This window comes from Vigna unguiculata, unplaced genomic scaffold (assembly GCF_004118075.2).
Source record: "Vigna unguiculata cultivar IT97K-499-35 unplaced genomic scaffold, ASM411807v1 contig_573, whole genome shotgun sequence".
Lineage (NCBI taxonomy): Eukaryota > Viridiplantae > Streptophyta > Magnoliopsida > Fabales > Fabaceae > Vigna > Vigna unguiculata.
Window position 1 is genome coordinate 55,875 of NW_021011292.1, and position 26,066 is coordinate 81,940.

At 35.7% G+C, this 26,066-nt stretch overlaps 4 protein-coding genes, 2 long non-coding RNA genes and 2 pseudogenes across 6 annotated transcripts; 5 read left to right on the top strand and 3 right to left on the bottom strand.

Annotated features, from left to right (window-relative positions):
* Positions 1-2,271: 2,271 nt before the first annotated feature.
* LOC114172442 (transcription termination factor MTERF5, chloroplastic-like) lies at positions 2,272-3,048 on the bottom strand. Its single transcript, XM_028056919.1, has one exon. It carries the CDS (start codon positions 3,046-3,048, stop codon positions 2,272-2,274), a length of 777 nt encoding a protein of 258 aa, XP_027912720.1.
* A 4,671-nt stretch (positions 3,049-7,719) lies between these two features.
* On the top strand, positions 7,720-8,351 carry LOC114172443 (elongation factor Tu, mitochondrial-like). Its single transcript, XM_028056921.1, has 3 exons — positions 7,720-7,915; positions 8,029-8,104; positions 8,181-8,351. Exons 1-3 carry the CDS (start codon positions 7,734-7,736, stop codon positions 8,349-8,351), a joined length of 429 nt encoding a protein of 142 aa, XP_027912722.1. The 5' UTR covers positions 7,720-7,733.
* A 1,006-nt stretch (positions 8,352-9,357) lies between these two features.
* LOC114172446 (protein ANTAGONIST OF LIKE HETEROCHROMATIN PROTEIN 1-like) lies at positions 9,358-11,287 on the top strand. Its single transcript, XM_028056923.1, has 2 exons — positions 9,358-9,747; positions 10,078-11,287. The coding sequence occupies exons 1-2, from the start codon at positions 9,600-9,602 to the stop codon at positions 11,112-11,114; spliced, it is 1,185 nt and encodes a 394-aa protein (XP_027912724.1). The 5' UTR covers positions 9,358-9,599; the 3' UTR covers positions 11,115-11,287.
* Positions 11,288-11,600: 313 nt separating this feature from the next.
* Positions 11,601-18,064, bottom strand: LOC114172445 (annotated as a pseudogene).
* Positions 18,065-19,997: 1,933 nt separating this feature from the next.
* Positions 19,998-21,106, top strand: LOC114172448. Its single transcript, XR_003602075.1, has 4 exons — positions 19,998-20,055; positions 20,515-20,618; positions 20,722-20,812; positions 20,932-21,106. It is a non-coding gene; the product is annotated as an uncharacterized LOC114172448 (long non-coding RNA).
* Positions 21,107-22,140: 1,034 nt separating this feature from the next.
* LOC114172449 lies at positions 22,141-22,546 on the top strand. Its single transcript, XR_003602076.1, has 3 exons — positions 22,141-22,201; positions 22,295-22,357; positions 22,528-22,546. It is a non-coding gene; the product is annotated as an uncharacterized LOC114172449 (long non-coding RNA).
* Positions 22,547-22,550: 4 nt separating this feature from the next.
* Positions 22,551-23,150, top strand: LOC114172447 (elongation factor Tu, mitochondrial-like). The gene is made up of 2 exons (XM_028056924.1): positions 22,551-22,766; positions 22,898-23,150. Exons 1-2 carry the CDS (start codon positions 22,598-22,600, stop codon positions 22,966-22,968), a joined length of 240 nt encoding a protein of 79 aa, XP_027912725.1. The 5' UTR covers positions 22,551-22,597; the 3' UTR covers positions 22,969-23,150.
* A 2,056-nt stretch (positions 23,151-25,206) lies between these two features.
* On the bottom strand, positions 25,207-25,716 carry LOC114172451 (annotated as a pseudogene).
* Positions 25,717-26,066: the final 350 nt, after the last annotated feature.

Below are 26,066 nucleotides of genomic sequence, written 5' to 3' on the forward strand. Positions count from 1 at the left end.
TCAGTTGCAGCTTGCAAGAATCACGTCATTCCCATATATATAAGATGCTTATGTGGTTATGGGTAATTATTATTCGTGTGTCTTTATGTGGAAATTAAACAACTCATCGCACTTGTTGAATTTTAAATTACGATCAGAGAGCCAGAATGTAAGTGGCTCCTACCATACCAAACATTAAAACGAATATGTTTCTGGAATTTTATTTTTGCATGTTCATGGTGTAGTGTATCAACCGTAGTTAAATTTATCTCAATCTAACGTTGCTGGTTGAGTATTGCTTCCACATTTATCTCAGTTAATAGATAGTTTAACGTTGTCATGTTCTTTCACAAAAGACAGAAAGAGAGGGGGGGAAAGCGAGTCCAAGTCATGCAGCTCGAAAGAAACAAAGTTCTAATTTTCAACTCACGCCAAAGATTTCTTCTTTCTTATACCATTTACTCTTCCCGGTTCCACCGCTGATTTATGTCACTACCACCATCTTTTAGAAAACAAACCATTATGTACCAAACTTGACACTTCTAGAACCAGTTATTTTGACTCAAATTCAAAATACTGGACCAGCTTTTATGATTCCCGTAAGTGTTTTTTTAAGGTGGGACGGTTGTTATTAGAGAGAACTTTGACTACACTAAGGTTCGAAACTACTTTATTACACCTAACAATCACATGCAAGAACTTATCTGCTTTTTCATAATGGTAATGGGGTTTTGAATTTACCACCATTAATAAAAGACTTGAAAATTAGTTCACTATGTAACCAAGTAGAGTTAACAATAAACTATACTTTGAAATGGCGTATTTTAGAGACTAGAAGAAAAAAAATTTCTTGCGAATGTTACTGTATTATAGTTAATGGGCTCCCTATATTTAGAGAAGTAATATTTTTTTTTGTTTTATTATTATATTAAATTTATAATTTTAGAATTTATAATTAGTTGGTCATTTAATAAATTATTAAAGAATATATTATGTTTAAAGTATTACTTCTCTGAATAATTATTTTATTCATTTGATTTATTATTAAACTGATTTACCGTAAAAATAAAAATATATTTCAACTCTAACCTTTAATATCTAATAAATTATTATTTTAGTTCTTAAATAGTATTATTAGTTTTTTAAATTTAAAATCTTCATACAAATCTCTAAAATGCTCGAATTCTATATTGAATCGATTTAACCCACGGTATGTATTTCTAAAGATTATTTTTAAAATTATTTGATTTTTAAAATAAATAGATAATTATTTCTTTTAATGTGTGTCCTTATACACATATGTTGTCTATTGTAATATTTATCTATTATAATATAACAACCCTGCAGAAGAGTGATACAAAATATCATGAGACGGACCTTCAAAGATAATGCATCAGAATTAATATACAAAATATGAACTCTTCTTTGATTGTTTTCAGGTTTAGCTGTTGAGTCAGGAAATCATAAGACGGGGCTGGAGGGCCACTGCAAGGTGACAAGATGAAACTGTCACAGCAAAGAATGGTCCATCTTGTAAGGGAAAGAGATTGTAAGAAGATTTGTTGCAGCTGCAGTTGAAGGGATTATATTTTGGCATTTTTTAGCTTAGTTCAAATACTACCAAATATATTCCAGTGATAAACAAGTGAAAGCAGTGATGCATACCTTTAGTCCCTCATTGAAAAGCCATTAAAAAAAAGCAGTCTTAAACGTTGACAATAAAGCAGCATAATAATGTCTCAATGGTTTCAACTTTCAAGTACCACCTAAGATTTACTAATGCAACCCACGTTCTTCTTGATTTTTTCTCTCTTAATAGTAGAAGGTGGAAGGGAGTAAAAGGAAACTCGATATCAATCCTACTTAGCACATACAAATTTGACTAATCAAATTAACTTACATAATTCACAACATAGAAACAGTCTAATTAATGCTCAGCGATTTAAAAGCTAAACAAGGGTGCTGGAAGATGAATACAGGCTAATTTTACAATTCAACGTTGGAGCATATCCCAGTTGGGGAACAAGTCAACAAGATCAAGAAAAGTATACTCTGCATACCTCTTTAAAGGAGCAGTCAAAGTGGATTGCTTATTTTCGTGTGGATCTTCCAAGGTTCTTATGACCACCAAATTACCATGGGAAAGAAAGATGCATAATCAATAAACAGATACAATAAACGAGCCATCTTCATTACTACAATGAGACATTCCATGGTTATGCACAACACTATCTAAATAATTTCAGTATTAGAACCCTGTGGAAGAGTGAAAAAACAGAATTGAAGGTATGGTTATGCCTCCAGATAATGACCCTTGTATGCTACTAATAACTCCTCTGCATTTTCTCTGAACTGTGATATATACTTGTCCAAGAACATCTCCTCAGACAAGCACAACACATGAATATAACTGGGGACTTTCTTGCAGAGATTTTTTGATTTCAACAGTTGGAAGACTTTATATCGAGGAAGCACGCGATCCTCCATGCTGTACATTAAAATCTTAGGCTGGTGAATAAGGACTGACTTGGGCAGCATAACTGTATGCAAGAAGAATTTCATTCCAACTTTCAACTTCTTCTCTGATGTTCTAAACAAAGTCGGGGTTCTCTTGAACATTTGCAGGCCCTCATCCTTCGAAAAACCAAAACAATTAATTAGTTTCAACTTTCTCTCAAATGTTTTATCGCTCAAACAACTTAATGTATGAATTGCATGGACAAGCATTCTTGAATTTTCACGGAAACCCAAGTCTACAGCTCGAGAAACATTGTTTTCAATAGTAGACCGCTGTGCAACGAAAAGCCTTGGATGAAGTTTGAGTAGCAATGAAAGATGAGTCCCAAGAATGCCACAACTCTCCAAGAAGACGACATTCTCCATAATTCTTTTGTACTTTGGGAGTATCCAGCCACATCTGTGCAAAACAAGAATAAAATCTTTCTGGTCGTAGACAATTTTCCTAATAGCTTCAACTGAGGGGACCAATGTTTTCTTCAAGCTATGAGTCAAAATGGAGGGATTCTTTGAAATGAAGCTGCATAACTCGTAACCCTGGAATCCAGACATCTGAAAGAGCTGAATTTTGGGTCTCAAGATTTTCTCAACGTTTGTAAACAGTATCTGGGGTCTTTGACGAATCAGGGAGAGAATCTGGCTTTGGGAAAAGCCTATTTGTTTGAAGAAAGTGAGCACTGATAAGGGGTTTTGAGGGAATCTGCACCCTGAAACACGTTTGGAGACATAAAGGGATTGGGTTCTGGAGAACTGCAAGTCGGAATTCAGGTAATCAATTATGAAGTGGTTTCGTTGAAGTGTAGGCAACGCTTTTGGTTGAGAAAGAGAGGAAGAATGTCATAGACTGATAAGAGAATTGATTGAAAAGAGAAGATGAAACAGCATGGTGTGACTTGAGAGACTGCATTAGTTCTGTGATCGTAGATGTAGATGAATGAATGCTTTGTTTAGAATCAACCAAAAAACAACGTATTTTTTAGGTTGTCTATTTCGAATTTGAAGTCACCAAACGTTGGCAGCCCTAATCAAGATAATCCCCAAATCTGATTCTCAAGGGTTTCGAAGAACCCTAAATCCCCAATTTCTTTAACCTTTCGTCTCTCGCTTGGATTTCAAACCCTTCTTCTTCATTGAGCACGGCCAAATCACGATGAAGAAGACTGAACCCTTTCTTGAAGTTGCGTTCTCGTCGACGGTGGGTTGCTTCGCGGGGGTCTGTCTGGTCTGGTTTTTTGCAGGTACCGTGGTGGCTGTCGCATTGGCGCAATCGACATCGATTTCTGTCACGGTGGCCTGCGGTTCTGTTTGGAACGGAGGTGGAGGATTCTCGCAATGTAGGTGTGTTCGCGTCTGGTTTCGCGTCTTCTCCGGGCAGCTTTTTTCGTCGCAGGTGGCTGCGTGGTGGCCGGCGCCGCAGTGATGGGGATTTCGCGTCAGAAAGTGCCCTCGTCGTCGATCTGATTCGCAGTGGTTCTGCAACGCGTGGCTTCGTCAACGTGTGGTGGTTCGTCGTGGCAGCCTGGTTTCGGAGACATCTGCTGGCTCTGGTTTCGTCGCAGCGGAGGTGGCTCGCAACACCGATCTGGTTGTGTTCGCGTAGGTGGCTCGCGACGGCGGCGATCTGGTTCGGGACGGCGGCTTCGCAAGCGGCAATTTGATTTTCCAGGCCCTTTTTTTGGCCGTCAATGGCTGTGGTTTGCTCTAAAGTGTGCCGGCAGAGATTCCGTTTAGGGGTTAGTTCATGCGCGTGGGAGAAGATAAAAACCTGATAAAATTTTTGTATTAAAATAAATACCTATAAATATTTAGTTTCAGTATAAATAAAATATTCAATGTTTTGGTAGTTTAATATTTTTTGTGAGTAAATTAAATCAAGAAGTTAACAAAATATTCAAGTTTAATACTTTTTGCAGTTAATGATCATAGTTAGTGAAAAATGTTAAACATCAGTGTTTATGTATATCATGCGAATATTGGTTGTTCCAAAAGAAAATTAATATTTGGCCAGATTACATACATGTGATGGTAAAATGTGATAATTAGAAGGTTTTGTTTTGGTTGATGATAAATCAATCCAAAGATGAATAAGATGGGTTTGTTGTTTGACATACTTCATTATCAATGTTTAGTCGTTACAACAAATATTCTTAGTAGTTAATATTATTTATATTGTTGTCCAAAGAATATTGATGATGCATTAGATGTCTTGAGATGTGTTAAACCATTATTTAAATATATTTATAATTATTTATTTTTATGATGTGACATGGGTGTTTTACTTTTTTAATAATATTTGCTTTATTAGGAGTTAGTCACTTTTGTGGTTTATGTTTTATGTTTAAGTTTGTGTATGCCTACATTGTATTTATGCTTTCATAAACTAGCATGTTTGTCTCCTAAATTATTAAGCTTTCCAAGTTTATGCAAGGATCAAATGTGTTGGATTGATAGAAGACCAAGGAACAAACAACAAAACCCTAAGTTCAGCTCTGCACCTAGAGCTAAGCAACATTCGGGTTTGGCTGGATTCAGCCCAACCGGATTAATCGAGGATATGGGTAATTTCGGACATCACACAAACGTAAGCCAGCCCACACTTCACCGGAAGAAGACAACACCTTTGTGTGATAGGAAAGCGCAACACCTTCCAATGAGCACGAGGAATGAGCAAATTCTGAAGAAAAGAGGGAAGTTGTAGATAAAAGGTGAAGAGGTCGGGGGAAGAGAATATTATTTTTTTTATTCTTAAAGACATCATTTGTCCCAAGTTTCGTTTCTCTTTCTTCGATTTGGTCATATTTTTATGAAGGACAATGATATTTTGACAATTTTCTCTTATAATCTGATGTGACTTTTTTATGTGTTAAAATATCATTTTATTTTTTAAGTTAAAAAAATATTAATTTGTATAAATTATGATCAATTTGATTATTTTTTGTGACGACATTTAAATTGTTAACCAAAAGTGAACAACGACAATCATGTGTCATTTCGTGATTTTTTTTATTTTTTAAATTTTTTAAAAAATTTTAAAAAATTGTTCACATCCAAGTCAACATTATGACACATGGCAGTGTCATATGTCAAGCAAGTGTCATTACCACATACAAAGTCAGTATTATTGTCACATATTTTATATTTAATTCATACAAATTTTCGTTAATTTTATTCAAACAAATTGAATTGAATTGTCTTTTATTCTAACAAACTAAACTGAATTTAGTGAACCGAACAACGATATGAACCAACTGTTATGAACCAAACATTTTTTCTAATTACACTTTTGAATCAAACTATATTAATTTTAATTTGGACTATACTATTTTAACCGAATTGTACTATATCAATATTGTTCATAAAGTGTTTTTAAAAATGATAATATTAATTTCAATTCACTGTCGTGCTAAATTTAAATGTATAGTCAAAGTGATTAACAATACGAAGCAAAACTATTACATTTTATAAATTGTTTTCTACTTTTAATTTGTTTCATGTTTTCAAAGATTCGTATGAAAGTCAATTTCTCGAAGGAATTGGCTCAAAATAACAAATCCAACCAGCAAAGTATATGTTCAAATGAATCGAGAACAAAAAGCTATACACAAAAAACAAAAACAAGAATAGTTATTTTCACCATCATATAAAATAAAAATCATATTAAAACGAGATAATAATTTTGTAAATTAAAAGGAAAAAAGAAAATATAATAGAAAAATACAGGTAAATATAGATTTAAGTTATATAAAATAAATATTAAATATGTTTGTACACCTAACACAATTTTTTGCATGATCAAGGTTCTAGTTAGAAGCTTTAACCTTTATTTATTTATTAATATATATATATATATATATATATATATATATATATATATATATATCCGAATTCAATTTTAACCATTTTTTCTAATATATAATATTATAAATAATCCATAGTTCAATATAAGTTGATACATTATATCAAGTTTTAATTTGTAATTTAATAACTTATAATATTTTTGTTGATATTGATATTTATTACATATTTTTTGTATCATACATATTAATATGTATGATAAGAAAATATACAATAAAAATTAACATCAACAAAAATATTATAAATTATTAAATCTTGAAGTCTACCAAAATAATAGTGCAAAAATATGAGCACTTAAGTTTTGTAGGAACATGTCTAAAACTAAATCTTAGAAGTACAAGATAGAGATTGTCCATCATCAAGCAACTTCCCATCATTAAATTTTTCTTTTTTCTTTCACCATGATATTTCCATCAACCAATGGAGAGTTTAAAATAGAAATTGAATCATCCAATCAACCATTAGGCTCCCTTCAATTGAAGTCAAAGTATACTAATAAAGATTGATAAGGAGTAAAAGATGCAAAGAGAACATTGTCCTTTAAAAGTTTCTTAAAAAACAAATTTAATTGAAAAGTATCACAACATTAAAATCGAAAATATTTTATTGCTTACAAAAGAGCAACAATACGTAACTATTTTATATGATTTCATCGACAAAAGCAAATGATTTTAAGCAAAGAAACAATTATATACATTCGTTTAAAAATTCAAAAGAGGAAATACCGACTAAAAGTATAAAACTCCTATCTATACATTCGTTTAAAAAATAAGAAAAGAAAATTAGAGTTGACTCAAAATGAAAAAAGTTGAATATAAAGCATCTATACTAAACAAACAAGTAAAACCTATATTACATAAATTATCTTTTAATTTATTTATTCATTTTATTTATACTTATCACAAGTTAATGCATTTTCATAAAAAAAATAAAATAAAGAGAAAAATGGTCAGTTTTTGAACCAGAATAACCCTGTCCTAATATATAATTTTTTCTACCTCGAACAGAATTATTTCTCATAAAATATACCTAAAATTTACCAAAAGATACCATTTAACTAAATAAGTTAAACCAGACACGAATTAATTCATTTATCTAAAACTTTAAATTAAGTCAATAAGATAAAAATCACTTCAAATATTTTCTGTCGGAGCAAGAAGAAAAAAACATTTGTAACAGAAAAAAAGAAGTATGTATGTGCTCCGAAACATTATGAGAGTGCTCGAATTGGGCCGCACGAATATGACGGGTCGGTGTCGGGCGCCCATTCTAAAACCCTCGCTCTTCGCACTCACTGCTCTTCGCTTTTGTCTTCCTTCTCCTAAAACCCTCGCCTCTGCACTCCATAGTTAGGGATTTTCATTCTCCTCATCACTTCTTCAATGGCCACTCTTCTTCTCAGACACTCCTCTTCCACTTCTCGCCGCCTCTTCCCCTTAGCCTCTCAAATCCACTCTTCCGTATCTCGTTCTCCTCTCTCTACTCCCAGTGACTCCACCTCCACCTCCTTCTATTCTTTCAATTCCAATCCATGGTGGAGATCCATGGCAACTTTCACCAGAACGTAACACTCTCGCTTTCTCTTTTTCGTCGCAAAATTTAAAATATACAAGTAACAGTAATCGTTATTAGTATGTCTTTTACTTGTTTTGTTCATCTTATTGTTTGACTTTGCAGGAAGCCTCACGTTAATGTCGGAACTATTGGACACGTGGATCACGGGAAGACCACGCTAACTGCGGCAATCACCAAGGTCTTGATTCACTCTTTGTTTAAATGTGTGTTGAGGTGGATGTTTTGGTGTTTATTACTCAATTAGGTTTGATCAGGTGCTTGCGGATGAAGGGAAGGCTAAGGCTGTGGCCTTTGATGAAATTGACAAGGCTCCTGAAGAGAAGAAGAGAGGAATCACCATTGCAACGATATGGAATCGCACTCTTTTGGTCTTGCATAACATTGAAGTCCCTTGTAAGTGTCATAGTTTTGTTAATTTGTGTTGACTCTAATAATAAGATTTTAAATGTAACAACAATCACCTTCTATTATTGATTAGAAATAATGTTACATTTTAATATATATTATTGATTAGAAATAACTTTACATTCAATATTTATATAGATACAATATCCCTCTTGTGTTTTTACCACATAAGGCTTTATCCTCTAAACTCCCAGTCCATTTTGTCGTGACGTAACAAAGAAGTGGGCTTAAGGCCCAAAGGGCCGATTATGTCATTCCACTCTCCTTGCTCCATCTTTTTCCACAAAAAAGAAAATATGACTCATGCACAATATATTTGTCCATGTTTTATTACTATTTATAAAAATACACAGGCTATCAGCATCTTGGTATTTACATTTTAAAAAATTTAAAAGATAATTTGAATCATTATTATCAGATATTGTAATTAAAATGTTATAAAACGATACATTATTTAAAATATATTTCAGTTTTTCTTTTTTATTGTTCGATTTAAAAGATATTAAAGAAGAAAAATTGAATGAGGTGATGACAAGCAATTATATGATTTATTGCTAGAGAAAGTAATTAAATTAAAAAATAATTTTTGAAAAAGATGATGTATAAAAGAATCTCTTTTAAATATTATTATAGATTACATATGCTATAACTCTTGAAAACATGACCATCTAAATACATATTTGACACCAATTTTTTTCTTTTTATAGTTGGTACCCTCCTCCACTTGTCAATAAAGATCTTGCTATTGATACCTTTTGTGTATCTTCTATGTGTTTGAGAAAATAATTCTCTATATTATATTTTTCAGAATATCCCCTTTATTGGATTCCTCTAAAAACTAAGTAAAAGAGCTTTTTTTTTTTTTACTATAAAAATTCCTTGGTCTTGGTCATGGTCAGAACTTAGTATGACAACTGTGTTTTATTTTTAATTCATTGAAAAAGTATGAAATGTGCTTGTTCGCTATGGAAAGGAAATTTACAAAGAAGATTTTCAATTAATTTGTCCAAATTTTGAAAGGGTTTTGTTCTTCTGGGTATAGAAGCCCAAAGTTGCCATTTTTAAGAAATATAAAATCTTGAATTGGACAACAAAATTAAGTACCGAAGACAAAGATAGCGTGTACGCTTCCGAGTAACTTTCAGTTTCACTTCACTCTCTGTACTCTCCACTTCTTCTATCTCACCAAATAATCCTCCTCCACACTTCTAAGTAAGGTTCTCCTGTCACTTGAAACAGTGAATTATTCGTCCTGTTGTTAATGTTCAATGGCACCCTTCCAGAAAAAATCCAAGACCAAAAAGAAGACTAAGAAGTTCAAAAAACACAAACAGGTGAGTCTTGTACCTGTTGAGCCCAGAACCAGTGAGACCGATTGGTGGGACTCTTTCTGGCACAAGAATTCTACTACCCCAGGTATCTTCTCCTTTCCCATAATTCCATTCCCCTTCAAAGTTTCGAACTTTAATGGTTTATCATTGATGTTGTTCTGGAATGAAACCCTTCAAAGTCATGCATGTTTTTCTCTAGTGTTATCACCTGATCAATTGTCAACAATTTTGTTGTTTATGTCTTGTTGGTAAAGAAATAAGGGGGTTTCCACGCGTGGGTTTTCTTCCCACATCCCATTGTTTGAGGTGGTGATCTCATTCAAATTGCTTAGCTGTTTTGGGTGGTGTTACGGATATGATTGATTTGATTTGAAATTTTTTTTATTTGAATGGGTATGCTTGATGAAATGTGCAGGATACTCTGTACCTATTGATGAGGCAGAAGGGTTTAAGTATTTCTTCAGGGTTTCAAAGAGTTCTTTTGAATACATATGTTCCCTTGTGAGGGAGGATCTCATATCAAGGCCTCCATCAGGGCTCATCAACATAGAGGGAAGGCTTCTGAGTGTTGAGAAGCAGGTTGCAATTGCCCTTAGAAGGTTGGCATCTGGTGAGTCTCAAGTCTCAGTTGGAGCTGCCTTTGGGGTTGGGCAATCAACAGTGTCTCAGGTGACTTGGAGATTCATAGAGGCACTTGAGGAACGTGCTAAACATCACCTCAATTGGCCAGATTTCAATAGAATACAGGAAATCAAGCGTGGTTTTGAAGCATCCTATGGGTTGCCTAATTGCTGTGGAGCCATTGATGCAACACACATCATGATGACCCTTCCGGCTGTCCAAACCTCAGATGACTGGTGTGATCAGGAGAAGAACTACAGCATGTTGTTGCAGGGAATTGTGGATCATGAAATGAGATTTATTGACATTATGACTGGTTTGCCTGGTGGCATGTCATTTTCCAGATTGTTGAAGTGTTCAGCATTTTTCAAGCTATCAGAGAATGGTGAGCGTTTAAACGGAAGTGTGAAAGCTTTGGCTGGAGATGTTATAAGAGAATATGTGGTTGGTGGGTGCAGTTATCCTCTTCTTCAATGGCTCATGACTCCTTATGAAACTAATGGAGCTAATGCCATATCAGTTTCACAGTCTACATTCAATCAGAAACATGGAGCTGGAAAGGTTCTTGCTGTGAAGGCATTCTCGTTGTTAAAGGGAAGTTGGAGAATCCTGAGTAAGGTTATGTGGAGACCTGATAAGAGGAAATTGCCCAGCATTATCTTGACATGCTGTTTGCTCCATAACATAATCATTGACTGTGGAGACTCCTTTCAACCAGACGTTGCCTTGTCTGGTCATCATGATTCTGGATATCAAGAACAGCATTGCAAGCAAGTTGACCCTTTGGGGAGGACCATGCGAGATATTTTGGCCAAGCATTTACAGCAATAATGTACTTAGATGTTCATGATACTTCTGATGTTACCTTTGTACATCTGATCTACAATTTGACTTTTGACCGCGGCATTCTGTCTTTGAAATTAAGAAACTGAGTTTTCTCTCCCCTTTGGTTGGGAATTGTGATTTATCCCCTTGATTTTGTTTAATGTTAATTATTCTCGAAATATATGTTGCTGAACAGTTAGCTAGATTTTTATTAGCCTTCAGTCTTGTAGGATAATTTGTCCATGAGCCACTGTATCGCAGTAACTAGTCCTATTCTCTCTTGTAACAAATGAAATGATGCTTAAGACGCAAACATGACAGAAAAAAGTTCCATCGTAGCTTCTTCTGAGAGAACATTACATAAATTTACAGCAGGATCTCTACACTACAAGAACCGTAGATCCTCTATATTGAAAAACAAGTACGGTCTTGAACCATCTCTAGATTACAAAGAAAAAAGGTAAACGTCTAATGTAATTTAAACTAAGTTAAAATCCGGCTGACTTAATCTCCCTTAGTGGGAGGCTGCATGCATGCACAAAAGGGTGCTTTCTTCTTCTTTTTCTGGTAGTTTCTTCTCGTCCCATCATAGAGATAATCTCGCAAAAGGACTTTTGAATTTCGTTCATCTATCATTGTCTTTCCTTTGCCTTCTTTTTCATCATTCAACTTCAGAAGTAAAAATTGCAGTCTTTGCACCTCCAACTGCAGCCGACCTATCTTTTCAGACCCTCTCCGAGCCTGTTCTGAAACTCTCCTCCTTCTGGCACTTCCACTCTCATTTGATTCTGCTGTATACTTCGCAGCAAAGGATGAAGTACCCTCTTCTACATTCTTCTTCAACTTGTCGTTGGCATCAAACAACTTTGTGATGGCTTCCTGGGTAGTTTCAAGCTGCCCTTTCACCGTATCCAACTCAATACCTTTTCCCTTTGTGGTCTCAGTAATTTCTAGCTTGCTCATCAAATCTTGCACGGTAATTTCAAGGTTGGTCAACTTTTGAGCATCAGAATATAGTCTTTCTAAAATCTTCCTCCTGTTGCCTTCTTCATGTGAATGTGGCAGTGTCAATCTTCTTGAGATCTCTAATTTGTCCACACTCAACTCCTTCTCAATCAAGGACTCTACGGATGGATATTTGTTTCTCAGTTCCTTGGTTGCTCTCTTTTGTTGGTATCCAGTAGGCACAATGGCTGTCTTCTGCGCCTTTCCAACTGTCAGTCCAATAACGCCATCCTTGTTAGCAGTTTCCCACAATTCGAGCATCTGATCATCAGTCTCAAGAGTTCCTCTCCTACCTATCCCATATGAACATTCAGACGTTTGATCAAGCATGATGTCTTTTGGCAGAACTTCAATTTCTGCTACAGGGACATCTGACACTGATCTCTTTGATTTCAGTTCATCAGAAGGTCCACCCCGATGCCCCTTCGTATCATGCATTTCAGTAGCATACTTACTTGCTTGAATATTTCCTTGGCGCCAGCTGAATCCAGATTTTAACACTTGAATCTCTCTCATTTCATCCTTAGTTTTGAAACTTTCATTCATCTGTTTAACAGCCGTTTCAATTACGTTGATTCTTTTCTGCATGTCTTGGAAATCTGGAAGTGCATCTATTGCCGCAGCATTCTGATGTTCACCTGTTTGTTGACCACCTTCATTGTACTTGTGAAACGCCAAACCTTTAACCTGGAAACAATGATTTAAAAAAAAAAAAAAAAACTTCATTTTGTCAATGTAACCAATGCAATAGTAGCTGGTTCCCAGTTGAAGATAGCATGTAAATTACCTTTGATACTTTGTCTTCATGTGGTTTTGCATGCCCAAGTGTTTGCATCTCCAAGGATGTTATGCAGTCATTCAGAGCACTGGCAGCAGGGACATAAGCAGCCAACTGAACCCGAAGCTTCCCGTTTTCACCTTCCAACTTGCAAACTCTTTCTTTCAGCATTTCACTTTCCATATCTTTGAAGTTCCTTCTGCGTTCAAGATCTTCACATGCATGAGCTAGCTCGCGCACCTTCTCTTCAAATAATGTTTCATTGACGGCAGAAATCTGCAGTCTAGTAAAGAGTGTGGCTGCCTGAGTTTCCCATTGTTTAATCTCATTTGTTCCCTTGAGTAGTTCATGACTTAGCTTCTCTTCCCTCACTTTAATTTCTCCAAGTTCTTGGCGCAGGTGCTTCATTTCTGCCTCCAACTTCTGATTCACTTCACCAAGGCATCCAAGCTCTTCATTTTGTCGATCCTTGTCGGAGGATAATTTTAAAATTTGACTAGCTTGTTCTTCAAGTATCACCCTGGCTTCATCATACTTACTCTTCAGAACTTCCACCAATCTTTGTAATTCTGTTTTCTCATCATGTAAAGTGCTAAGCATCTCTGCTGCTTCCAAAAACTCATTTTCCTTTTGAGACAACAATTGTTTTCCATTCCTAATCTGAGAATTTAACTGATCATTGACCGATTGAACCAATTTTAGTTCAATGCTTGACGCTGCAAAGGACTCTCTAAGATCGGAATTTTCCATTTGTACATCTTCTATTTTGTTCATCAGTATTTTTAGTTTCTCCTCGATGTTGGTATTTACAGAACAAAGTCTATCGAGATTGTTGCTTAGCTCTTTAAGTGCCAGGAGTTTTTCGAAGACAATGTTCTGGTAGACCAGCGAGAGATTAGATTGTGTGATTGTCTCATGAATCATAATGCAGATTTCATCTTCCATCTTACTTTTCTCTTCACCCAGGTCCATAAATCTTCTCATCAAGGAATTTTTCTCTTCAAAGGTTTTGCAACTTTCTTCCTTTATGTTTTGGTGATCCTCTTTCAAATCTAACAGCTGTTTGCATAAATTGTCTATTTCAGTAGCCATTACTTCCATTTTTTCTTCTCCTTTCCTTATTGTCAACTTCAACTCCTGATTCTTCTCCATTATCTTTTGTACTTCTGCCTGCATTGTCAAGAACTGTGTAGACTGGGTTCTCAACTCCTTGTCTAGGGAATTTCTTTCCGTCAAAAGATTTTCGGCCTCTAATTTCAACTGGCCAAGGAATGTAACAAGAACTGAATTTTCAATGGCCACTTGCTGGCTTTCATTGAAAATTGTGACAAAAGAACTTTGTGTCTCTTGAATTTTGCCATGTACGTGGTTCAGAAGCTCCTGGTCCTTTTCAATCATATTTTCACACCAAGGCTCGCTGTTAACATCAAGAGCCTTCAACACCTGAAGGAGCCCGATCCTGAGTATTTTAATTTTCTCAGACAATGAATTAACATCAACTTGCTTCTGAGTGTTGTCATTCTCCAATTTAGATATCAATCTATCAGACAGTTTGGAAGCCTCCAAGAGTCCCTGACACTCAACTAGAAGGGAGAAGTTCTTTTGCCCCAAATCCTGGATACATCTCTGCAAGATGAATATTTCCATTTGAGCATGTACAGATCTGTCCATTTCCTCTTCATACTCTTTTGTCTGGTAATCTGCATCTTCTTGGAGAACAAAGATTTGTAATTCCTTCTCAGCCAAGTGACATTCATGCAATTGCACAATTCTGGAATGTTCTTCCCTCTCAGCATATAAGGAAACAAGTAGCTCTTCCAACTTTAGAAGTGCAGATTCCCTTTCTGCTTTCAGTTCAGAATGCTTCAGTTCCAATTCACTGTGTTGTTTCCCAAGATCTTTCAGAGTTTGATGAGTGATGTTGAATTGTGAAACCAAGGTTTCTTTGTCAGAGTTTAGACTGGACTTCTCATGATCTAGCAACATACAAGAGTCTTCTAAAATCTTTGACTTTATCCTTAATCCTTCGAGCTCAGCATTCACGTCACATAGTGAATTTTCTAAAAGGTTGTTTTTTTCTGAGAGCTTCTCCAGCTGCTTAGCTGTGGTTTGTAACTGAGAAAACAGGGTGGCTTTCTCAGCAGCAAGAGTCGCTTGCTCCCCAAGAAAAGATTCGCAAGTTTGTTCCAATACCTTTACCCTTCCTCTAGCATTCTCAAGCTCCACAGTCAAATCTGAAAGAGACCTCTCCAAAACAGCATTCTTCTCTAAAAGATTCTCCATGGTCTCCACTTTTTCCTTTAGATCTGCTTTCTCATCTTTGTAGGTTTCACATCTTTCCTTCAGCTTCGAGTTCTCATCTTGCAAGTTCTTCACAGAAGAGGCAAAGCACTGCGGATCTAAGTCAGTTGATCTGACATCCTCCATCATGGATTCATGTATTTTCTTCACATCATTAAGCTCTTCTTTAAGATGGTAAATTTCTTGCTGGAGAGCATTTCTTTCATCTACCTGCAGTCCAACCTCCAGTTCAAGTTTCTTTATTATCTCCCTCAAATTTATTATCTCATCCTTCATTTTTTTATAGACAAAGATGAAGATAATTTAAGCTCATTTAGAGTTTGTTTTCCACTTTGACCTTGTGAGCTTCATCCTCTAAAGCCTGCTTATGGGATTCCATATTCTCCAGAATCTCAGCCTTACCATGAAGCTTGGTGGCAAGAGATCTTAGTTCTTCCTGAGATTGAGAATGCAAATTCTGCAGAGTTTGGAAAGCAGCTTCAGCCTCGATAAACCGCAATCTCTCCTCTTGTATGCAAGTCCAGAGTCTACCCAATTCTTTCTGCTTCTCACTAAGTTCTTCACCCTGAGATCCCAACTTCTGTGCAAAAGACTGCAATTCAGATTGCAAAGTCTGATTAGATGTTTCCAAGAGAAAACACTTCTGTTCAGAACTATGTAACTTTTCAACCCATCATTTATCTTGCAGTTTAGCTTATACACCTCCTCTTGGGCACAAGAGAGTTTATGCTCCAAACTGGAAATTATCTCTAAGCATTGTTGATAGCTGTGAGCTGCATCTTGCTTCTCTGCAGTAAGTTTAGCAATTTCTAACTTCATGCTTTCAATTTCATTTTTTGCATCATCAGCTTGTTCTTAATTATCCTTGCGTTCTCTTCAGCTTGTACGAGTTTCTCCTCTAGTTTTGACAACAACTCCAAGGACTGTTTATACTGAGCAAGGGCAGCTTCCTTTTCAGCTTCTACTCTAGCAAGGTCTTGATTTAAGGATCCAGCTTTAGTTTCAGCTCTACTAGCTCGTTCATTGAGTTCTCCTACATCCTTTTGGGCAGAAGAAATATGATTCTCCAGACTATATATTTTCTCCAAGCATTGCTGGTACTGAAGAAGACTAACTTCTCTTTCGGCCTCTAATTCATCAAGGGCTTCCTTCAAGGTTTGAACTTCAGCTTCAGCTATGTTTGCTCGTTCATTAAGTCCTTGAGAATTCTCTCTTGCACGAGACATTTCTGATTCCAGATTAGACAATCTCTCCAAACTCTGCTGATACTGAAGCAAGCCAGCCTCCTTTTCACTTTCTAAGTTAGACAGGGCTTTCTTTAAGGCCAAAATTTCTGTCTCAGCTTTTGTCATCCGTTCAGACTCAGATAAGACTTGAGTCCTACTATCTGGCTTTCATTGTCTTGCGCATTAATCTCTTCTACGTCAAGAAAATTGAGCCCCCTTCGAACGCGCCCTTCTGAAGACTTTGCATGATCTCCTGACATAAATAGATCGTTGAGCTGTTTCAAACCCTTTCTGCTTATACCACAATCAGTTTCATCAGTATAAGATCCATTTCTTTTTATGGATTGTAAATGAGTTGAAGCATCCTTTTGCAATTCATCTGAGTCAAGAATGAACGGGAGAAGGTGAATGTCTCTGGTGTATGTGGCTCAGTCTCCATGTAAGAAACTCCGGGTGAATCATCTGCTGATGCAGGAGGCACTTGATTAGGAAATGCTTCAGCCATGGTCCGATGGGCCTGACGAATCACTCCAGTTGCATGATCATATCTCTCCGCCAATGCCCGATATGCACGATAAAACTCTTCAACTAATTTCATCAGCTCTGGCCGTTTCTTATAATACATTTCTGCCCTCCTTGCAAAGGAATCTGCATCTTCTTCAATAAGCTTGATCATATGTTTCACCTTGGAATCCATATCTGTTCATGAGAAGGTATCGATGAGATAAATTAACGAGTTTCAGGGAACGTACAAGGAAGTTAATCCACAAAACTGATACTTGTGACTTTTAGATAGAAATGTAATTTTAATTTTAATGAAGATACACCAACATAGAAGATTCTGAAAGATGTATCAAAATACAATACTGCAGTTTCATTAAATGTCCTTGCATTGCAAAGTTTCTACTAAAGTGCATCATGACTGTAAGTAAATTTGGAAGTAAAACCGGAAACTGGTTTAAAACCAGAGTAAATCTTTTTGCCATATACTCCCAAAGGGTGAATATACATTGACGATTACATATGATAAACCAGAACACTTTGTAGCCAGTCCAATAATCTTAAGATGTTATCAACAATTATTTTAAAAACCCAAATTTTACAAGGTCTTACATCAGCATAAGCAATTATCTTTTATCAAACAAATACTATAACTAGAATTAAAATTACCAGTCAGATTCTCTTGGAGCCATTTCGAGTTCTTGGGGCTAATGTGACTGTCCCACCACCATGAATACATTCTTCTAGAATCAGCATGGGACAGAGCCGCCATCGCTCCCGCCAAGTAAACCAACACCAACACTGTGTCTTCTGGTGTTCAAAATACTTAATCCACAAAAGTTCAAGGGAAGAGTAACCAGGACCACGCTAACACTGTTACACAGCTGATGAAATACTAGTCTCTCTTGCTGCTACCATATAGTCATTGGAATAAACAAAAAATACAAAGGAATGCAAATGATTCAGTTTCAGATAAATCATAGACGCACTTTTTCTCTCATCAAAGCAAAAGTAAATTTCAAAAACAGCACCAAAAACAAAGTAAGAGAAAGAAAATACCAGTTCAGTTAAACTCTCAAGTTCCAAGACTGAATGAATCAACAAGCATCTGAAACACCAGAACCAGTGCTGATCAAACACAAAATTTCAATTAGAACCACAGAAAGAAAGTTAACAGAATTTGGCTAGTACACAAAAAGCATAAATTATGTGCATGTCAGGAAATACAAAAAAAAATGTTACAAATTATTTCTCCGTGAAAATCATCCATGAACATGAGATGGCTACACCATATATTCAAAACACATGACCGGTCAAGAAGGTTGCACTCATAGTTAAGAGATCAAGGCTCAAAACCTGCAACATGAAGCTCATAATTCAGGTAACAAGTTACTCACCAAATAAAAACAAATTCAAACGTAGGACATTCGGTTCCAATCAGCAGCAACGGCAATGAACAACTTCAACTGTTTTCTTGACTTTTTCTTTTTTATTCCATTTTTCAGAGTCACCCCATGTTGCTTAGATCTCTCTATTTTGCGGACAATGTTGTTTCTGTTCTGTGCTTCTCTCTCTCTCTTTCTTTCTCAGCTTTGCTTTTTATGCAGTATAGGTTGGTGGTACTGTCTCCCAGCGTCTCAGAACTGTTAAAGTGGAAAAGAAAACAAAATCATAACAAGTTGGCAAAGAAAGAAAAATAAAGGCAAACATGGCTCTTATAAGGAAAAAAAAAACAATTAAAGGTTAGCATAATAAAATCACATTAATAAGTACTAATTTAGAATCTCAGGCTCGATCACATTAATTTGGAACATTGAAGATGAAAACGGGAGATTGTGATATTAGTAACCGCAATTGTATTTCTTTCCGTTACTAATAATAACCATGATTATACTAAAATAAAAATATAGAATATGTAATGAGGATGAAATTATTCGTTATATTAAAACATTAAAAAAAAGTATCTAAGTACTCCTTAAGCACTCATGTATCAAAACTATGATAAAAAAGTAGTACGAAACTTAGTTGCGTGTATTTACGAGGAGAGGTATAATGTGGTTTTGTTAGCGTTACCAAAATTTCAAACATGTCGCGGACTTTAGGGTGAACTTATTCCTATGTAATGCAGTGTAATAATAACATTTTGTTGCCGTTGCAGAATGGTGCATCACTGTGTGAACAATGAAATGTGTAAAAAGCAACACTATTATTGTTATTGCGTGTCAAAAGTAATGGTTGTACCAAACAAAAGTCATACGCTCCCACACGATGCTAGAATTGGTCACCATGCTAGAATTGGGCCGCACGAAGGCGCCCATTCAAAACCCTCGCTCTTCGCACTTGCTCCTCGCTTTTGTCTTCCTTCTCCTAAACCCTCGCCTCTGCACTCCCATAGTTAGGGCTACTCTTCGCTTTTGTCTTCATTCTCCTCATCACTTCTTCAATGGCTACTCTTCTTCTCAGGCACTCCTCTTCCACTTGTCGCCGCCTCTTCCCCTTAGCCTCTCAAATCCACTCTTCCGTATCTCGTTCTCCTCTCTCTACTCCAACGACTCCACCTCCACCTCCTCCTATTCTTCAATTCCAATCCATGGTGGAGATCCATGGCAACATTCACCAGAACGTAACACTCTCTCTTTCTCTTTTTCGTCACAAAATTTAAAATATATAAGTAACAGTAATCGGTATTAGTATGTCTTTACTTGTTCATCTTATTGTTTGACTTTGCAGGAAGCCTCACGTTAATGTCGGAACTATTGGACACGTGGATCACGGGAAGACCCACGCTAACTGCCGGCAATCACCAAGGTCTTGATTCACTTTTTGTTTAAATGTGTGTGAGGTGGATGTTTTGGTGTTTATTACTCAATTAGGTTTGATCAGGTGCTTGCGGATGAAGGGAAGGCTAAGGCTGTGGCCTTTGATGAAATTGACAAGGCTCCTGAAGAGAAGAAGAGAGGAATCACATTGCAACGGTATGGAATCGCACTCTTTTGGTCTTGCAATCGATTGTGTTGTTTTCTGTTGATATGTATGCTTGCTCTATATTTCGGTTTTCAGGCTCATGTGGAGTATGAGGACTGCAAAACGACATTATGCGCATGTGGACTGCCCTGGACACGCGGATTATGTTAAAGTAAGCTTTCAAATTTGGTTTAGTTTCTCTAAGAATGTTTTTTTTTTTTTTATTGGAGTTATCAATTGCCTAACAGAAGCTGGGGTGGCTAGTTGTGGCGGACAAATTTAAGCAATTTTACCTTGTATTGTTATAATAGTTAATTGTGGTATTTAGCATATTTTGGTGCTTGTGTAGCCTGATCTTCTTTTCAATTCAAAATGAGATGGAAAATTATGGTAGGAATTTGGAAGTAGATTAGTTTGTAACAAAATATATTTTATAGGTATTGATTACACTGTATATTGGCAACAGCTGCATTTGTCAGATTCCTATTTTCCATGAATGCTGGTGGGTTTAGCATTCCAGCTTGCCTTGATGTACTTACTAGATGGTTTATCTAATGTTTATTTAGTTTAAATAATAAATTAATTCTTGTTCACTGTATGCTTTATAATTGTCTGTTTTTTTTTATTTCAGAATATGATTACGGGAGCTGCCCAGATGGATGGTGGTATACTTGTTGTATCTGCACCTGATGGACCAATGCCTCAAACCAAGGAGCACATTCTTCTGCTCGCCAAGTAGGTATTTCTACTGATGTGGTTTGTATATATATACCTAGAACGTCTACACCTTTCTCCTTACTTCTAGATTGACTATTTTATCTTTAAATGTATTATGCAGGTTGGTGTGCCATCTCTTGTTTGCTTTCTAAATAAAGTTGATGCTGTTGATGATCCAGAGTTGTTAGAGCTTGTAGAAATGGAGTTACGTGGTAGGGTGTTTCTTTAAGGCTTCTCTTCTCCTGTCCATGCTCAGAAAATGAATAAACCTGCTTAAGTTTCTGTAGTCTTTGTGTTTGCTAAATGTGTTTTTATGATAATTTTTTTGCAGAGCTACTGAGCTTCTACAAGTTCCCTGGGGATGAATCCCGATCATTAGAGGTTCAGCGTTGTCTGCTTTACAGGGTACAAATGACGAGATTGGAAGACAGGCCATTCTAAAATTAATGGATGCTGTAGATGCATACATTCCTAACCCTGTTCGCCACTTGACAAGCCTTTCCTAATGCCAATTGAAGACGTGTTCTCAATTCAGGTAAAAGGACCTGAACTTTTTTTTTGGGTTAATTTTTGAAGAAAGCAGATTCATTGAAGTAAAGATGGTCTCAGTTATAAAATTCTTACAATTTGTAATGTAAGTCTTGTGTTTTTATCATGTTCTATCACTTTCCATCTGCTCCCGTATAAACACAGTTTCATTGAAGTACTATTTATTACTATTGTTTATGTTAAAATTCTTTAAATTCCTTATATGCTCCTTCAGTTCACTCAAACTACAGCAATTATTGATGTGCTTAACATCATAAGCAGATGGATATGAACACTGGAGCATATGTGGAATAGTGTTATAATACTGGTCATCTTGTAACTGTGGTCACTTGAACAAATTCTTTCTTGTTCTTCTAAATCTAGTTAGGTGAAGGATAAAATTTCAAATTCTTAATTCTGTCTAGGTTTTGAAGAATAAAAAAGGAAAGGAGGTAGCATTTGTTACGGCATTGCTCTTTGTAATGATATGACGCAGTGGTGTAATTTAATCTTAACATGGTGCTTTAAAAACTGTTGTCTCATAATTGTTTTTTTTCCCCTTAAAGAGAATATCAAAATTTCTATTTCAACACTTCTTAGTTCTCTCAAATCTGCATTTGTTTCATTACATATATTGGATTGTATGGACATAAATAATATGGGGCAATGGTTCCATCATTTCAGCTGCTTTATATTTTCCTTTGTGATGAAGGGACGAGAACAGTTGCCACTGGCCGTGTTGAACAAGGCGTCATTAAAGTCGGTGAAGAAGTAGAGGTGTTGGGTCTAATGCAGGTATGTATGTTCATTGAGTCATTTCCTATATATAGCTGCCCTCTGATCCTTTCTGTTAATCTGCAGTTGTTGTTTTCTTTTGCTTCTATTAATTTTCATTTGCCACTGACTGATGATAGTGGTTGTTCTTGATGAGCATTAGTTGATTTCTCTATCAGAGCTTTTGGTAAATTCCTTTATAATGGTAGTCCTAAAACCGAGTTTTCCTTGGTAGGGTGGTCTCTGAAAACAACAGTAACTGGAGTTGAGATGTTCAAGAGATTTTGGACCAAGGACAAGTAAGTGACTGTTATCTTCATGGAAAAGGGCTATAACTATATTTACAAAGAGCATATGTTAAACTAATATGGATTGTACACACGTATTGTTAGGCTGGTGACAATGTTGGTCTTCTTCTCCGTGGTCTGAAGCGTGAAGATATTCAACGTGGTCAGGTTGGTTGCAGAGATCAAGTTTTTCCTTTTTTGTTAGACATTGTAGCCGTCGTCGCATGCAAGAGAACGACATATATAATCTGTATCTGTTTTAGTAAAATTGTTGAGTTTGAATTCAAATTACTAAATTTGAGCTGCCACTTTCCTTGGCTGCTGCCTTCTATTGGAAGGTGATTGCAAAGCCAGTTCTGTAAAAACATACAAGAAATTTGAGGCAGAGATATATGTACTCCACAAAGGATGAGGGTGCCGACACCCGCTTTCTTCTCTAACTACAGACCCCAGTTTTACTTGAGGACAGCTGATATCACTGGAAAAGTAGAGTTGCCTGAAAATGTTAAGATGGTTATGCCCGGAGACAACGTTACTGCTGTGTTTGAATTGATTTCAGCAGTTCCACTTGAAGCAGGTAAGTACTTCATTAGTGAACTAAATTGAACCATCATAACCAATTTGTATTTATCCGTATGTTGAATATTCTTGTACACTTCATGCTGGAAAGTGGAAACTTTGCTTTACTGCTTGCAATTGATTTTACAGGACAAAGATTTGCCTTGAGAGAAGGCGGCAGAACAGTTGGTGCAGGTGTGGTGTCAAAAGTACTGAGCTAGTACCGTTCTCTGTGACTCAAGTTTTAGTCTACACATTTGCAAAAAGGGGTTGCAAGCCCTGAGACCTGACTATCTATCCTGAAAAATACAAACCATGTGCCAAACAATTATTATTTAGCGGTTGTGTTGGATGAAATTCAGTAAATTGAGTAAAATTTAGAGAAGTTAATCTTCAATGTTCATTTTGTAGTGCATAATTTTCAATATGCCTTGATCACTGCAGACTTTTTCTGCTTTATGAAAAATAATGTGTATCTTGTGTACCAACAGTCCGAGCCATTGATTTTGGTTTTTACAAATCTTTTGTTTTATCAACGATGCTCATATTGGTTTTGAACCTCTATTGTTGATGGCATATATATTGATTTGAGATGAATGAATAGGTTGAAATATGATTTGTTAGCTGTAATGATGGCTTGTATATCTCTAATTGGGAATTAGGAATATGTTTATCTATCATACTATTAATCTTCTATTTGCTTTTGTTGTAAAAGTAACCGAGTGGCTGAAACGTAATAATTGAATAATAAACACCACCAGTTTAAACAATGGTACTCATATATAACAAATTAATTTTTAATGATTAAGGTCAAATTATTCTATTTAGAACCACCTTCGCTTGGCGTATTCTCCTTTCTCTTTTTAAAGTTGATCAAATACTCATACTTTATAATAAGCTTTTTAAAATGCTTTTTCTTTAGGGTCAGACAGTAAACTTCTATTTTTTTACTTTTTTAATGTGTTAAAACGTAATATATATATATATATATATATATATTATATATATATATATATATATATATGGTTTTAATCCTTTCAAGCCTGATATGCTCAGTGGGGGTCTTGTTTAAATCAAATTTTAGTCTTTTCTGTGAAAAGATCTATTAACGCGAAAACTTGTGATCCTCGTTATAGAAAAATCTGTTGGTCTATTTAAAATTTTAGACAAAGCATAGCTAAACTAAAGCTATTTCTACTTATAGGAGTGTCTTGATGTATTTCACGAGTTTTTAATTGAAAATGAAAAAAAAAATGTCACTAATTTTATTCACAAAAATGCAATTAGAAAATTTATATTGTTTTATAAAAAACTTTTGCGGATAAAAAACTCTTTGGATAGTTTGACTATACGCAAAGATGTAAACATAATTCAACTGTTTTCCTAATATATATCTATTTAAAAAAAAAGTTACTTTGTAAAGTAAATAAAATAACTATTGAAACTATTTGTAAAAAATGAACAAATTATGGTAATTAAAGAGAGATTTAGTAAGTTTTTTTGTCCCCTTAAAGCTCTTCAACCTTATATCCATGCACGACCCGAACAGGCTGAATTGACCCGGCGACTCAGATGGACCATACCACACAATCCGTACGAACCGAGCATGTCCGATGTCCAAATAGGCCAAGAGGGTTCAAAGACCCGGTTAGATCAGGTCGGCCCGACAATTCGGACGAATCTTACCCAACGAACTGTACGGACTGAACAGGCCTAAGACCCTGATGTACCGAGCGAGCTCGACGAACTGGACAGGCTGAGTCGTGTTAGTCTTAAGGACACAAGTTTTAGAAAATTCAATTTAAATTTCATTTATGAAAAATAGACTCTAGATTTTGATCCAAATATTGGAATGGATTTAAATCTTGATCCAAAAATTTGGATCTGGATTTAAAAAAAAAATCCAAACTAGTTTTTGTTAAAAAAATGAATTTGAGTTGAAAATCTAATCTAATTATTTGAATTTAAAATGGATGTGGATTGGATCGTTAAAAATTCGATGCATGGCCACCCTTAATCCTTTGCATGCTAAAACTTGTAAAATGTGTTGGATGGTGACAACAAACTGATATTATGCCCCAGAGAACAAATTCTTTCCGTTCTATTTTTCTTTTTAACTTTTATCTGCTCCTTTTCTATTCACATGATAAATAAAATAAGAACAATTATTAAATTTTATTTTTAACCAAAGTATTCAGTTCAACATCATGCTAATTTAACGGTGAAAATAGAGGAGTCATTTTATTTAATTCCATTGCAAAATTCTATATTACAAGCTGCAAAATACTAAGGAATACTTCTTGGGGTTAATTGCAAGTAGGAAAATAACAACATATTGTTAATCAGCATTGTACCTTGAAGATCTCATTGTAAAAGTAACTGCAACATTTGTTCTTTAACAGTCTGGTTTGCTTCACCAATGCCATCACTGTAGACATCCAATTAGCCATTTATTTCACTTCATCAAACTAGTCTTGGGAGATGCCACTCAAGCAAATCTCAGCATCACCACTGCTAGCAATGCTGCAGCAGTATAGTAAATATCTCTAATGCTCTCATCCAGCTTCTGCATCATTTTCTCTTCTTTCAAACCCAACTTTCCAGTGTTCTTGCTGATGCTCAAAATTGTGACCCTGAGCTTATTTACTGCCCCAGAAAGACAAACCAACCCCAATCCAAACCCAGTGTTGAAAAAGTTAGAAGCACAGAAGGTAGCCCTTCCACAAGCTATGTTACCCATTACAGATAGCAGAAAAGAGGCCAGTTCCAGCAATACCGGCAGCAAACTGTGTCAGAAGATCAAAAAGCTCAGAGCTAGATTTCTTCGAGAGAATTGCTGTCCTGCCACGCTGCTTCTTGTCCACCATCAGGGACAGAAGGGTCTCACATGCATATGAATAGTTTTTGTACTGATCCATGTCCCTGCCTACTTTCTTCTTCTTTATTGGAGATGGCTTCACTTTCACTTTCTCAGGCTGCAGACAAGAGAGAAGCATTAATGTTAAATACTTCTTCAGCAAGAAACTACAATAGAGTATTGTATTATTTAGTATGCAGCCCAACAATTGAACATGATCAAATTTATCCACAACCATGTATAAAGTCAATATTAAAAGAAACTATAGAAGATGATAACCTTTTCTCATCAGGCAATTTTAAAAAAATGATCAGATGGATTGTTCTGATGTTCTTAGAAGTTGAAAATAAATAGAGAGAGCAGTGATGCATATGTTTAGAGCCATTACAAAAAGCAGTCTTAAATGTTGACAACAGAGCAGATAATAATGTCTCAATGGTTTCAAGTACCACCTAAGATTTA